At 33.5% G+C, this 15,398-nt stretch overlaps 1 protein-coding gene across 1 annotated transcript in view; it reads left to right on the top strand.

The window, feature by feature from the left end:
* Positions 1-15,398, top strand: part of LRRIQ3 (leucine rich repeats and IQ motif containing 3) — a 169,468-nt gene that overhangs the window by 59,923 nt on the left and 94,147 nt on the right. Inside the window, exon 5 of the mRNA XM_006146036.2 lies at positions 8,753-8,909. Within this exon, the coding sequence (XP_006146098.1) occupies positions 8,753-8,909 (157 nt within the window). The remainder of the gene's footprint in view (positions 1-8,752; positions 8,910-15,398) is intronic.

The following is a 15,398-nucleotide window of genomic DNA, read 5'->3' as shown; positions in this document are numbered from 1 at the left end:
TTGCCCCAGAAGACTCTTCAGTGGTACAAAACGTGATGATGTAAGACCGTGGTGATAATCATGACCCTGTGTAGGCTTAGGCTAATGTGTGTCTTAATTTTCTAACCAAAGATTTAAAAGTATCAAAAAATAGTTTTTTTTAAAAAAGGGAAAAAAAGCTTATAGAATAAGAATATAATGTACAATGTTTGTGTTTTAAGTGTTATTTAAAAAGAGTCAAAGGTTAAAATATAAAAAGTTTACAAGTAAAATTGTTAGAATAGGCTAAAGTTAATTTATTGAGAAAACAATAATACTGTTTTATAAATTTAGTATACCTGAAGTGTTTAGTATTTATAAATTATAGAGTATTATAGTATCTTAATTGTTCCCATTCACTCAGCACAAATTCACTAATTTACCCATAGCAACTCGCGGTCCTACAAACTCCATTCATGGTTAAGTCTCCTATATAGGTGCATTTAATCTTTTATATTTTTACTGTTTTATATTTTTACTGTTCCTTCTCTATGTTTAAATATGTTGAGTTAGAAAAATTCCATTGTGTTACAATTGCCTGCGGTATGCAGTATAGTAACATACAGTATAGGTTTATAGCCTAGGAGCAATAGGCTATATCATGTAGCCTTAGATGTATGGTAGGCTCTACCACGTAGGTTTATGTAAGTACATTCTAAGATACTTTCACAAGGGTAAAATCTCCTAAGAATATCTTCACTTCTTAGACTATATACTCATTGTTAAATGACGCATGACTGAATTTGTGTTTGTGGTTGGAGGTAGAACTTTATGTCTGAAACTAATAATATTTTAAAGAATTTTAAAAATTTAACTTTATTTATTTATTTATTTAAATTTGACCAGAGAGGGACAAAGTGAGAGCCAGAGAGAGAGAGAGAGAGAAAAGAGAGAGAGAGAGAAAGAGAGAGAGAGAGAGGGAGGGAGAGAGAGAGAGAAAGCAAGTCACCAGGTCCAGGACAAGCTAGATCATCCATGACTTCTTATTGTTCCTGTAGTACTCTGGCAGTGTTTACTGATGTTTGGGGCCCTGGCCATGTGGGAGTTCAGTGCCCTTAACCACCATGCCCCCTGCTGGCCCCTGAAACTAATATTTCTAATTGTATTAAAATATACATACCTTTTACCTCTATGTTTTTACTTTCAACTACTCTCAAAGTTACCTGAAAAATTATAATTTTTTATCATTACTTGTGTTAATGTCTGCTTAAAATTATGTAAGTTAAAATATTCTGAATAAAGATGACAATTTTTACTGATTGTGATGATTATTTTTTTCAATAATTTGATATGGGGTTTTGTTTTACAAGGAAACAGTAAAGAAAGGTAAACTGCATTGTCATTAATCATTTTCTTTTGGAACAAATAGAGCTAAAAACTGAGTTTGTAACAGGACAAGCTATACTCTTAATAAAGCTATTTGAATTATGGATCTTTATAAGTTTTGTTCTTCATGCTTATGCATTTTATAACTTATTAATGGTATATTACATATTACCATAAAACCTTAATACTTACATAATGGCTTAAAATTTTTCATTAATATGTAAATGTAAAGCCCTTTGAAGATAATATTTTGTGGATATTTTGAAATAATTCTAAATATATGTATGTTCTTTTGCACTGAAAAATTACAATGATAAACTTCCATATTTTTTTTGGAGAGATTTTTGGCAAAGGGTGTGTGCACTTGTCAGAGAGACAGACAGAAAGAAAGAAAGAACCCACTGGGGAGATTACCACAATCTAATCCCTTATGTTCCATTCTGCTCTTGGGATTTGGGGCACATGTGCACATGTGCCTGGCATGAATTTCAATCCACTGGGTCTGGGACTTGAACCACAGTCAACTCCATAATAGTCCAGCACCTTAACCACTATGCCACCTACTTGCCAACTTCTTTGAATCTTGTTACTCACTTCCCTATATTTTTCTATTACACCTAAGTAATTAAAACAAACTTTGATAACTCATATTTTTTAAAACTCATATTTTTATTATTATCAATACCTGAATATTGAATTGTGAACTAATTATTCATCCAGTAATGTAATTTGTTACTTAATTTTACATAGCTAAATCTCACAGATTTCTTTAAAATTACTAAAGATGTTATCTTGTTTTTTGACATATTTAGTGGAGAGGAGCATTAGATCTAGTGAATCTATGTCCTCATTTTAGAGAATTGTTTATGGATTCTTATATTGGATTTCTGGTTTTAAAATTTCAGGCCGTGATAGTATTTATTACTATGTGATATAACTTTCAAGAATTACAAAAGGACATAATGAAACTCTGTTACCTTTATTTGAATGGAGTAAAAGCAAGTATGCCAGGGGAAGAGAAGTGTTTTATTTTGTTTTGTCTTCTCTCTGGACTCCCTGTTGTGAAAAAGTCCAATTTTGGAGAATTCATCAGTTTTATTATATTAAGCATTATTAGGATAGTTTTCAATCAATATATTTTTATTTTAAAGAGGTTAGGAATTATATTTGGGTTTATTTTTAATCAAAATATGTCCTGATTAATATTGTTGTTATTCTTTGTTTTAATTTATATTTTACACTGTATATTCTAATGTTCAAGACTTGCTTTTTTCTTTTCTTTTTCCTTTTCATTTATTTGTTGTATATGACTAGTTACTTAATGTTTTCTTATCAAATTTAAGAATTTCTTAGCCATTATTATTTTTTTCCCTGTTCATTTCTCTCTCTCCTATCCTGTAATACTCCCATAGCTTTTATGACGGTGAGCTTAATGGTGTCTCACAATTTTGCAGGTCTTTTACCTTGTCTTTATTTATTTTTCTGTTTTTCAGACTGCATACTTTTGGGGGGGAATTTTTGCTATAGGTGCAATCACTTGCCAGAGAGATAGAGAGAGACAGAGAGACAGAAAGGGAGAAATCATCCCCCAGTAGGATGACCACACTGCAACCCTTTCTCCTCCATTCTCCTCTCAGAATCTTGGGCGTGTACATACATGTGCCTCACATGAATTTAAGCTGATGAGTCTGGGACTTGAACCTCAGTCGACTATGTGGGAGTCCAGTGACATAACCATTATGTCATCTGCTGGTCCCATAGACTGCATCAAGTTTTCTAACTTTTTCCTATTCCAATTCAACTTGTGCCATTGTAGTGAAATTTTCCATTTCTATTGTACTTTTAATTTGCAAAATTTCTGTTTGATCCTTTTATAATTTCTGTGTGTTTATTGATAATTTCTACTGAAAAGATATTATCACCATACCTTCAAGTTTTATTTCATTAAACATATTAACTTATTTAAACTTGATTTCATCTAAATATATTTATAATAACTGCTTTGAAGTCTTTGTCATTTGATGTCTTTCAAAGGCAGTTATGGTTGCCCACTCTTGTTTTGTATATGGTTTACATTTTTGTATTTTTGTGTCTGTCTCATGCTTTTTGTTAAAACTGGACATTTTAGATAATAAATTTTTCCTATTCCAATTCAATTCTTGTGCCATTGTAGTGAAATTTTCCTTACAAGGATATCATAAACACTCCTTGAATTTCTTCATGTTTTTTGCTTATTTATTTGTTTAATAACTTGGTGGACTATTGTTAGTGAAGTATATTTTTCTTGAATTGTTCAGCCTCTGATATTGCTCCTTAAAGATTGTACCTTTTATCTGGTGCAGTTCTTTTTTTTTTTTTTTTTTTTTTTTTGGAGAGGTTTATTTTATTATAGGGCGCGTGTGCTGTCAGACAGACAGAGACAGAGAGACAGAAAGCGAGAAATCACCCCCAGGGGGGATGGCCATGCTGCAATCCCTTCTCCTCCATTCTCCTCTCGGGATCTTGGGCATGCACGCACACGCGCCCGGCGTGAGTTTTAAGCCACCGGGTCTGGAACGTGAACCACGGTCGACTGCATGGGAGTCCAGCGACATAGCCATTACACTAACTGCTGGTCCCTGGTGCAGTCTTATGATGACAGTGGTTTTTAGCAAACCTTTTCTTTGACTGTCTTTCTTCTCTGACTTTGTTAAGCTGTCTGAAATCCTTTGGTATCACAGCCAGTTTTAGCCTTCACTAATTTTCTATTGATTGCTCTGATGTTTTCAGCAGTGCTCTGAGACGTAAATTACTCCATAGTCTGGCTCATTTTTAAAATTTTATTGCTGGATAGAATCAGCAGATGGCGTAATGTTTATGTCGTTGGACTCCCATGTAGTCAACTGTGGTTCGAGTCCCAGAGCCAGCGGCTTAAACTCATACCAGAAGCTGTACATGTGTGCCTAAGATCCGAGAGGAGAATGGAGGAGAAGAGACTGTGGTGTGGCCATCCCTCCTGGGGAGTGATTTCTCACTTTCTGTTTTGGTGTCTCTCTGCTTTTCTGGTGAATGTATGAGCCCTACTACAATACCCTCACTTAAAATATATACATATACGTGTGTGTGTATGTGTGTGTGTGTGTGTGTATCTAGCTAGCTAGCTAGCTAGCTGGAGAGAGGAGAGGAGAGGAGAAAACACCCCTCAGACTTGCAGGCACACATGTGCTTGGTCTTTTTAAAGTCGCTGGGGCTATTAGGGTGCAGGGCTTTCCCTTAACTCACTTTATGTTGGATGCTTTTCTAGGGTAAACTTTGAGGCCAATCTTTGCAGTTTTTTCTGCTCCTGGAAGGGCTTTTTATGTGTTTTTTATTCTGTTTTTTTTTTTTTTCATCATGTATAATCTGAATCCAGCATTAGTTTCTTACACAAGTGTCTCCAACAGAATTTTAATATCCTAGCATATGTTAACTATAAGTGAAATATTATAATAGATTTAGTAGAAAATTGTGTAACTTTTTAAAAGCATTATTCTCAACCATTTAATTTATTGAACGAAGATGCTGCTATGGTTTTTGATTTAGCAGCAATCATTCTTTTGTTTACATAGAGTTATGGTTTATTTGTTGTTTTCTCTTTACTGGAAACATAAATAAAGTTTTCTATATTATTTTCAGTCAGAGGTTGTGATACAGTTTTTTTGTGTTTGTAGTAATATGCACATTATCCTTGCCCTCAAGGATATTCTGTCTACCATGGAGAAATAAAAGCTTTTTGGTTATTTTCAATACATGTTACACTTTAAGAGTATGCTGAGGAGCCACTGGACACCATGGTCTCTCTTCCTGATTCTCTCTGTTAAATTTCAAACTTGTCCATAAGTTAGCTTTTTGTGATCATGGAATTACCAGCCTCCTTTTAAATGCTCAATGCCTGAATCTCCATTTTTTTTTTAAGTTTATATATTTCATCAGAGTGAGTGAGAGAAGTTTTGAAGAGAGAGAAATACAAAGACCTTCAGCAGTTTACCTCACTGTTGAACCTACCTCCATCCCCAGCTCTTAGAGCAAGCCAGGATTATAGGCTCACTCATGCCTGCTGTGTACAGGTTGACTGAGAAACTGAACCCATGACCTTACATGTGGATCCCTCATTACTTGAACATGCATTAGCACTAAGCCACCAAGCTGGCCCTCCATTGTTTTTAAGAGTATCTTCAGGCTTGATATTCCCTATATTCTGTTTCACAAAATCAGTTAACTTCAGACTGTTCATAATGGATGAATTTATCTCTGAGCAAAATCTACTGCCACTGCTCTAGAGCAGAGTGAGGGAGCACTGGTCCACTTTACCCAGAGTGACATCCTTCCTTCATAAGAAGAGTTCTAAGCTGTGACAGCAGCATCTGGTTTTCTCAGCTTGTGTCACCTGGCATGGGATATATGCTCTTCAGTTGAGCTGAGGCAAGAACAATCAGGGCTTCAGTATTCTTTATGTGTTGCATTTAATACATTAGAGTTTCTGAACTATGAGTGGGAGGGGACCGAAGAGAGGAAAATGTCCCAGACCTTTTAGCTACTCTTGAGCATGGTACCTTTGAGACTTGGAGCTAAGATAGAGTGTGAGAAATGCTGGTGTCCTGCCCTTCTTGGGGAGATTCCATAGACCTCAACTAAAACCAGGTAGAAAAGGGATACTGTGTTTTTGTTTATGCCTTCTCAGAAAGGGACTTCCTTCATGTTGAACAAGGATTGGGGGAGGAAAAAGAGAGTAGGTTGTGATTTAAATGGCATAGATTTTGCTATAGATTTTAATGGCACTGATATTGCTGAGACTTAGATTTTCTTAACTGTTTATTTTGCAGAATGCTCTTAAAACAATTTTCAGAGATTTGTAAGTTTTTAAAAGAATAATTTTCACCGGTTATGGTTGTATCACTAAGGAGAAGTTTCACAGAACTCACAGTTCTTTTTTTTTGGAGAGGTTTTTGCTGTAGGGTGCATGTGTTTGCCAGACAGACAGAGAGAGACAGAGAAACAGAAAGCAAGAAATCATGCCCCAGGGGGGATGCCACAATCCCTTCTCCTCCATTGTCCTCTTGGGATCTTGGGTAGGCACGCACGCACTTGTGCCCAGTGTGAGTTTTAAGCCACCGGGTCCAGGACGCGAACCATGGTTGACTACATGGGAGTACACGACATAGCCATTACGCCAACTGCTGGTCCCACAGAAGTCACATTTCTGTTCCAGAAAACATCTCTCCAGTACGGTCCTTTTCAAAATTACATTTCTTGCTCAAAAATGTGTAGTGACTTTCCATTCAGGAACTTTTCCTGTTCTTCAAACATCGCAAGTATGGTCTTGTTTCACTATGTGTACTTCTGCTTGGCCTTTTGTGCTTGATGTTTGGTTCAGCTAGACAGTTTTTCTGAGCTACGCCTTTTTATCTTATCCTTTCTTAGCAATGTTATCCCAGACCATCCTATAAAAAGCAATTCACTAATATTTTAAAGTTTTACTTCTATGTTATCTCTCTCTACTTATTAGAGAATGTAAGCTCATGGTATTAGAAACTTTTTTCTTACAAAACACATATTGGCCATTTACAGAATATGACATTCCTCATAAATTTTTTTTTTTTCCTTTTTGCAGTTGACCACTAGAAATTGCATTAACATTTTCTCTTCTGGTTACATGTGCTCAACTGAAAGTGAGCAGAAATGGTGAGTGCAACTTCTGATTTGCCTGATTAAATGGCTATTGTTTCTCCTTTATTTTTTATAATATATTTTATTTTATTTTAATTTCTTTTATACATTTAATCACTATGCATCACTTAGCTTGTAAAGTTAATTTTCCAACATGAATACATTTTACACCAGTCCAGTTAGGGATACTATATGCATAATTATCAACTGATAATAATCCATTTTTCTGTCCCATAAATGTCTTGCTTCTCTATTTTTCTCCTTAATGTCTTCCCTCACACTCTCTTCCTTCTCTCACCCTCTTTGTTTTCATGTCTTTCCTTTCCAATGGGCTGAAATGCATCCATTAAGTGGGTTGGTGCCAGTATCTTTGGGTGTCATGAAGCAAGGTTGAAGGACTTTGGACCAGAGCTACCCTACCAGTTTAGACTGGTCAGCATTAGAGAGAAGTAAACTTCTGTTTAACTTAAACCATTATAATTTTTATTCTCTTACTTGTACTCTTAACTAATTTGTAAGCCAATAATAAAAATATTTTGAATAAAAGAATTAATAGGTAGAGCCCACTTAAAATATCTGTGAACTGTGAAGATTGATTTTCTTGAATAATTTGTTTTTATTTCTGCAATTGAATAATAATAGTAACTGTAAATTTCCTAGCTGTTTATCATTCTACTTGAAGTGATTTCACTATCTTATAACATAGAAAGGATGTTTTTGAGGTTTGCTACATCATCTCTATCATATTAATGTGGCTTACTCTGATCCTTTCTTTAAAAGATTTTAAAATGAAGAGTGACTGCTGAACTTTATCTAATGCTTTCTCTACATCTATTTATATGTTTACATATCTATTATATATAATCATTCATTTATTTCTCCACAGATTTGTTGATGTAATGAGTTGAGTGTTATACGATTATAGTGTTATTTGCTTATGTTGTTGTACTCTTTTAACTAGAATTTAAAATTTTTATATTTGTATTCAAAATCGAGATCGTTCTACTCTCAGAATTTTGGGCACACACACACACACACACACACACACACTTGGTGTGAATTTTAAGCCACTGGTTCCAGAACTCTAACTGCAGTGGACTTCATGGGAATCCAGTGACATAACCATTATGTCATCTGCTGGTCCCTAGTATTTTATTATTAAGTATGATATAAGCTTAAAGATGCTTTTTATTAAATAATAGCTTGGATAACTGGGTATGATATAGTACAGTAATAAAATTAATCTCACTTTTTTTGTTTGTTTGTTTGTTTGTTTTTTACCTTTTTTGTGTGGCTAATAGAAAATCTGAAATTATTATAGCTTATATTCCATTGGATGGTACTCTCTAGAATATCTTTCCCAGTACTTGGGAAAGTAGTACTTGTAATGTAGTTAAAATACAATTTTTGTGGTATAATAATTATTCTTGCTATAATCAGAAGTTAATTCTTCACTGAGAAGGGAAAAAAAAAAAAAAAAGACTTTACACTCTTTACCTAACAGTTCTATAGATAATTCAGTACTGTTCTCCCTGCTATTATATTTTAAAATGCATAGCCAGATATAAGTACAGAATTGTTGAAAACAAATATTATGTTAAATTTACTTCTGTGTTTTCAAAGTTATAAGTGAACTCTTGTGGACTTTTTGCATTTTCTTTTTTTGTGACCAAAACAAACAACTAATGGGTGCTTTTTATTCCCCTTGTATTCTTGTATTTAGCTCTTTTTTTATGTGTAAAAAACAGCAGGAAAAAGTATTCAGAGAATATGAAAAAAAGTGGTTTTATATAACCAAAGGATATGAAAATATGCTCTTTAAGGATATGTTTTTCAAACCTGAAACTAATATAAAAGAAAAGTTTGCACGTTGGAGACATGTAAGTATAGTTTATTACTTTCTTTGAAGTAGTTTATTTATGATGCTAGTTATAATTTATGTATGATTAATAAGATTTTTCAGTCTCTTAAATATCTCCTATTATTAATATTCTACCTTAAATTATATTATGTGAGAAAAGTTATATAATAATTAGTACAAACATAATACTTGTAGTGCATTAGTAACGCTTATGACATCCATTTTATTTATGCTTTGTATATATGTTATTTTCTTTTATTTAGTTACTGAAAATAGTAATAAGTAATGTAAAAAACCTCTTCTCAGTGATTGGAAACATAAAGAAATATTTAGTTTATTAGAGACTGGTGATTTCATGTATGGAAAAACATTTATATACTCTTTTTATGCTTGATCATAAATTGCTTTGAGAACTCAATAGAAATAAAAATTTACTTACATTTAATTGAGTGTCTACTATGTACCAGGCACTGTGCTAGATATTTTGCATGGGGTATGTAATTTATTCTTCACAACATAATGTGAGGTGTTTTTATCTTATTTTTATAAATCAGGAAACTAAAGCTCAGAGAAGTTACTTAACAAAATTCACAAGTTAAATGACAAAGCTAGGATTTGAGACTGAGTCTTCTGACTTTAGAGATTTTGTTTTTCTGTCTTTAGAATTTTTTAAAATTTTCCATCCGATAGTAGAAATAAAGACTCAGCATTATAGCAGAATTAACTAGTGTGAACCTTTTATATGTTATAAAAAACTGTGTTTGTGATAAACTCTCTCATACATCAATCTGTTCCTGAGTTGCCTGAACTACAAATGTCTCTATTACATTAGCATGAGGAGAGGAGACTAAAGAAAGGTTCAGACTGTCCTTAGTGTGAATTCAGTGTAAATAAGGACCTGTGTTCTTCAACAGCACAACAGTGATGTCTTCAAGTGCTTAAATCTCATTAAAGTTATCCATTGAATAAACATAGATTTAAAACATAATGTATACTTCTCAAAACTTTTCCTTTGTCAGCAACCAATCTCAACTGTATTTGCTCCATATAGTATGTTGTATACAATTATAAAGTTTATGTAGCATGTTTTTTGATACTCTATGCAGAATATAAACTCATTAATTTCAGAAGACACCATCTGGGGTTTAAAATTCTTTATACAGAGGAGACCATCAGTGAATGTTGTATATTGATAATCAATTTGTTGTATACAGATAATTGATTTGAATATACTGTTAAGTAGTATTTAAATGATAAACATATTCATATGGACTATATATATATATATATATGTTTATATATATAAAAATATATATACTATGGCAAGTGACTATTATATATGCATGAATAGGAATTAAATATTCATTCTACAAAGATTATTTTATTTAATATTTATGGAGTTACATTGAATATACTATTGTCAGACCTTTACACGTACTCTGAGTGTTATGAAAGTATTGGCAAAACATATTTATTATGAAGAGCTTTCTAAATCTCTTTCATGTTAATAATTCTGCCAACCACACCACTATATTTTTAAAGAATTATTTAATTTTATTTTATTTATTATTTTTTAAAAATTTGATCAGAGAGAGAGGGAGGGAAAATGAGAAAGCAAGCCACCAGGTCTGGGACTTGAACAGTGGTTGGCCATGTGGGAGTGTTCAGTGCCTTAACTACTATGCCACCTGCTGGTCTAACCACACCACTATTAATGCCACTTTTATATTCTATTACCTTAGTTTATTACTGTGTTGCTTACAGAAATACCTGAGATGGGATACATACCTTAAGAAATAGAGATTTATTCAGTTTATGAGTTGGAGGTCCAGGGTTCAGGGTCCGTGGTGAGGCTAAGACATGGTGGAGGGTTTGATCTTGAGCAAAACTGCTGTCTCTAGTTTCTCCTTGTGTTGTCTGCATCCAGATGGCCTCTATCTGCATCATTTCCACTTTTTTCATATGTCCCAGAACTCTGTCATGAAGGCCTCATTCTAATACATTTATCACATCCAAGGGCTGTAGTTTGGGATTTGAAGAAATTAAGTTTTTATGAACATCTTTTTAACACAACCAAGTCTCAACACATAAATTTTTGAGAGACATTCAGTCACCACTTAGTAAGTTCAAATTCCAAAACATGAACATTTTGGGGACAAACTATTATCCAAATTTTAGCATCTCTATAAATTTGTACATTGTTCTATGCCTTTTCAATTTTTACAGCCACAATTTATAGAACATTATAGAAATTTTCTTCAGTCTAATTTGTTAAAGCAATTAAAATTATTTTTAATAAGATTAAATTTTTGATGGATCATTCCTTTTTCTGTATAAAATTAGCCATCAATGTTCTGCTGCCTTCATTTGTGGTCTCCTCTTCACCTCATTTACTTGATGTACTATTCTTTTGTTATATTTATCATCCACCTACTTAATTTCTTGTGCTTTGGAGTTTGTGATTTTTTAGAAACTATAGAGAGAATAACTGATGTAAAAAGTACCTAAGTGAACCTAAGATCCAAGGAACATTAAAAAGAGTTTGAGAATAGGGAAAAAGATGGAGGTGAGAAGAAAATACCAGCATTTAATACTGGGAGTTCATTTAAAAAATAAATAAAAACAAGCAAAGAAATAGAAATGATTAAGCAAGATGGAATTTGAGGTTCAGTGATTGAATGAAGTAAACAGTGTCTGAATCTGCTGCTGTTTGGGTATGAAATGTGTTCATTCCAAAGGACTTAAAATTTTCTGTATGCATTTAACCCAAAGTAGAAAGAACCGGTGGAGTGAGTTCAAGTTACATTCAATTAGAAAATGCCAATGCCATAAAACAAGAAGTCCAAGTTAACATTTAAAGTTTATGGAATAAGAATGAACTGTCAGTGAAAAGACTTCACTTGATTTTGTCGGAAGCTTTGTCAGAAATCAGTTGGTTTTATTTTGTAGTATTTATTTCTGGATTCTTCATTCTGTTCCATTAGTCTATACATCTGTTTTTGTGTCATTACCATGCTGTTTTTTGGATATTATGGCTTTGTAATATACTTTGAAGTCAGGTAGTGTGATGCTTTCAACTTTATTTTGTTTGCACAATGTTGCTTTGGTGATATTTTTGTTTGTTTGTTTTTTTCAATTCCAAACCAACTTTATGATAGTTCTTTTTGTTGCCATGAAAAATGTCACTAGTATTTTTATAGGTGTTGCATTGAATATGTGGATCAATTGGGATAGTGTCAGTATCTTAACTATATTGATTCTTCAAATCTTTAAAGTATATTTTTTTCATTTGTGCATGTTTCTTTTCTAATTCCTTTAATTTTTTAAAATAGTTTTCATGGTAGAAAATCTTTTACATCCTTAATTAGATTTATTCCTAGGTATTGTAAAATATAGAACCAAAAGTTAGCCGCCATAAAGAAGGAATCTGATTTTTAAAAACTGTGTCAGAATAGAAGCAGTTGAGAATGTGGAACTTATTGTTAAGGACATTATCCATGGCTTACAGACATTAGTCAGAGGATGGTTGTTGGTTATGCATATTAGGTTGATATAAATACAGAATTATGTTGGTTCAATTAGATTAAGTTTTGGGAAACTTGAATATGATTGTGATGAATTTTAGAAACATTTGTATAACATTAGAATAGGTTTTGCTGGAATTTTTTATATCTACTTTGGCACAGTTTTCTATAGGATACATGCACTCACCACAGAGAGAGAGGGAGGGAGGGGAGGAGAGAGGGGGGGAGAGAGAGAGAGAGAGAGAGAGAGAGGAAAAGTGAGAAAGCAAGCCACCAGCTTTGGGACTTAGTATGTGTAAGTCCAGTTCCTTAATCACCACACCACACCACTTGCTGGCCCCATGACTTGCTTCCAAATATTAATGTATTCCATAAGTAATAATGATAGAGCTATATACATGCTGTGTTGAATGACATCTGTAATTAAATTAAATGTTCTCAGATACAGTCCTTCCTGTGGACCCTTCCTATTATTATTAAATGTATTCTAATTGTATTAATTGTATTTTAACATATTATAGTTTTAATGTGAGGTTAATATATAAACAAATTAATTTTTAAAATTATATCACATATGCATGAAAAGCTACATTGAAGCATAGTCATCAAGATGTTATTAGTGGTTATTAAAGTGGTAGAATTTTTAGATGATTATTGCTTTCTTTATAATAGTTTACTTATTCTATTTTAAAAGAATCAAACTTGATGTTTTATTAAAATTTATAATAAAAAGGATTTCAATTGAGGATAAAAAGGATTTTACCTACATTCTTCAACCTAAATATGGAAATATTGCCTTAAGGAACTCTATGTTATAGCATATGCTACATCATCAATTCTTTGCCTTTTAATTAATAGGAAAAAAATTTTTAGAGCAATTCAAAGTTCACAACAAAATTGAGAAGAAAGTACAGAGAGTTCTCGTATACCCCTTGTCATACAAACACACATCTTTCCCCACTATTGAGATCCTATAACACAATGATAACATTTATCACAATTGATAGACTACATTGATAAAACATTATCACTGAAAGTCCATAGTTTACATTGGGGTTTGCTTTTGGTGACTTACATTCTATGGATTTTGAGAAATGTATACTAGCATTAAATGTGATTGTAGTACCATACAGGATGGTTCACTGACCTAAAAACCTTTCCTGCTCTGCTTATCTATCCTTCTCTACATGTTAATCTCTGACAATCAGTAATCTTTTCACTGTCTCCATAATGTTGTCTTTTTCAGAATGTTATATATTTGGACACTTATAGTATGTAGCATAGCACTCAAATTGACTTCTTTGACTTACAAGCGTGCATTTAAGTTTCCTGCATGTCTGCAAGTTGATATCTCCCCCTCCCCCTTTTTAGCACTAAATTATATTGCATTGTGTAGTAATTTATCCATTTACCTATTGATGATAAATCAAGCACTATAAGCATTGGGCATGGTGTTTCTGTGTGGGCATAAGTTCTTAACTAATTTGGGTTAATATCATAACACAATTGCTAGTCTGTATATTAACAGTATGTTTAGTTATATAAAAATATGCGAAACTGTCCTCCAAAGTAGCTTTACTATTTTGCTTTCCCAACAATGAATAAGAGTTCCTATTGTAGGCCCAGCCATAGCAGTACATGTTATGCCAAGATACTTATGTTCCACAGGCTGGGACCACATAGGAGACCCAGGTTCAATTCCTTGTCCTACCTAAAATCCAGGTGTAGCAGTGTGTACCTGTAATCTCAGTGATTTGGTAGTCTGAGGCTGGGAGATTATGAACCTGAGGCTGACCTAGGTAAAATAGTGAGACCCTACCTAAAAAAGAGCCCAATGTGGTAGTATGTACCTGAAGACCCAGCTACTTGGGAGGCTGAGGCAGAAGGATCATTAACTCAGCAAGATGCCACCTAAAAATAAATAATCAGTGATTTGGTAGTCTGAGGCTGGGAGATTATGAACCTGAGGCTGACCTAGGTAAAATAGTGAGACCCTACCTAAAAAAGAGCCCAATGTGGTAGTATGTACCTGAAGTCCCAGCTACTTGGGAGGCTGAGGCAGAAGGATCATTAACTCAGCAAGATGCCACCTAAAAATAAATAAATAAACTACATGCACACAGAGTTCCTGTTGCTCTGTACCTTCTCTGCCATGTTGTTACAAGTGCCTGGAGACTTGGTCATTCTAATAGATATATAGTGTTACCTCAGTGTTGCTTTCCTTTAAAATTACCTTAATAATGATGAATATTGTTTCATATGCTTACCTGCCATCTGTTTACATGCTTGGTACTAGAAAAGAGTTCATTAAAAAGAAAAAAAAATGAGATTGCTTGTCATGGTTTCTGTGAGTAATAGAGGTAAGAAAAGGATTCACATTCTTCAGGACTACTGCACAGCACAGATCTTTTATGTCACTGGTAGATGACTTTCCCTGGAGTTGTACAAAACTCAGCTAGCAAGTCAGGGTGAAGTGGCTATAATTATATATATCTAGCAACTTACCGTATTTGATTGATTTTAGTATTTTACATATACATTAAACTTGGTCAAGTATAAGGGGAGAGCAGAGTATGGAAATAGTTCCATAATATTACAAGCCAAGAAATATTTAATCTACTGCTTAACATCTTTAGCAAGTGATACCTAGAAAATATTGGCAGAGTTGATCCCACATCAGATGTAGGAAATGTGGAATTAGTCAAGTCATTTTCTTTTGTGAGATATTAAAGAAACCTCATAGTGCTGGTTCTATTAAGTGCTATGCATTAGGAGTCAGATCTCACAAGACTGACTGTGGCTAAAATGCTGGCCCTAGCAGCTTGTAAAACATTCTGGGCACTTATGTGCGCTTGTTAAAATTCTGATGGCATGGATAAAAAGAGAAAATGTACCATGACCATGCTCTATTATGGGCGCAAAGGGCGACTCTGTTTCCCTGCTAAGTATACACATCCTTTGGCAATTAAAGACCTACACACCGT

This window comes from Tupaia chinensis, unplaced genomic scaffold (genome assembly GCF_000334495.1).
Source record: "Tupaia chinensis unplaced genomic scaffold, TupChi_1.0 Scaffold000164_1, whole genome shotgun sequence".
In the NCBI taxonomy this organism is placed as follows: domain Eukaryota; kingdom Metazoa; phylum Chordata; class Mammalia; order Scandentia; family Tupaiidae; genus Tupaia; species Tupaia belangeri.
Note: the sequence above shows the minus strand (reverse complement) of the source record. Positions and strands in the feature narration are given on the sequence as shown.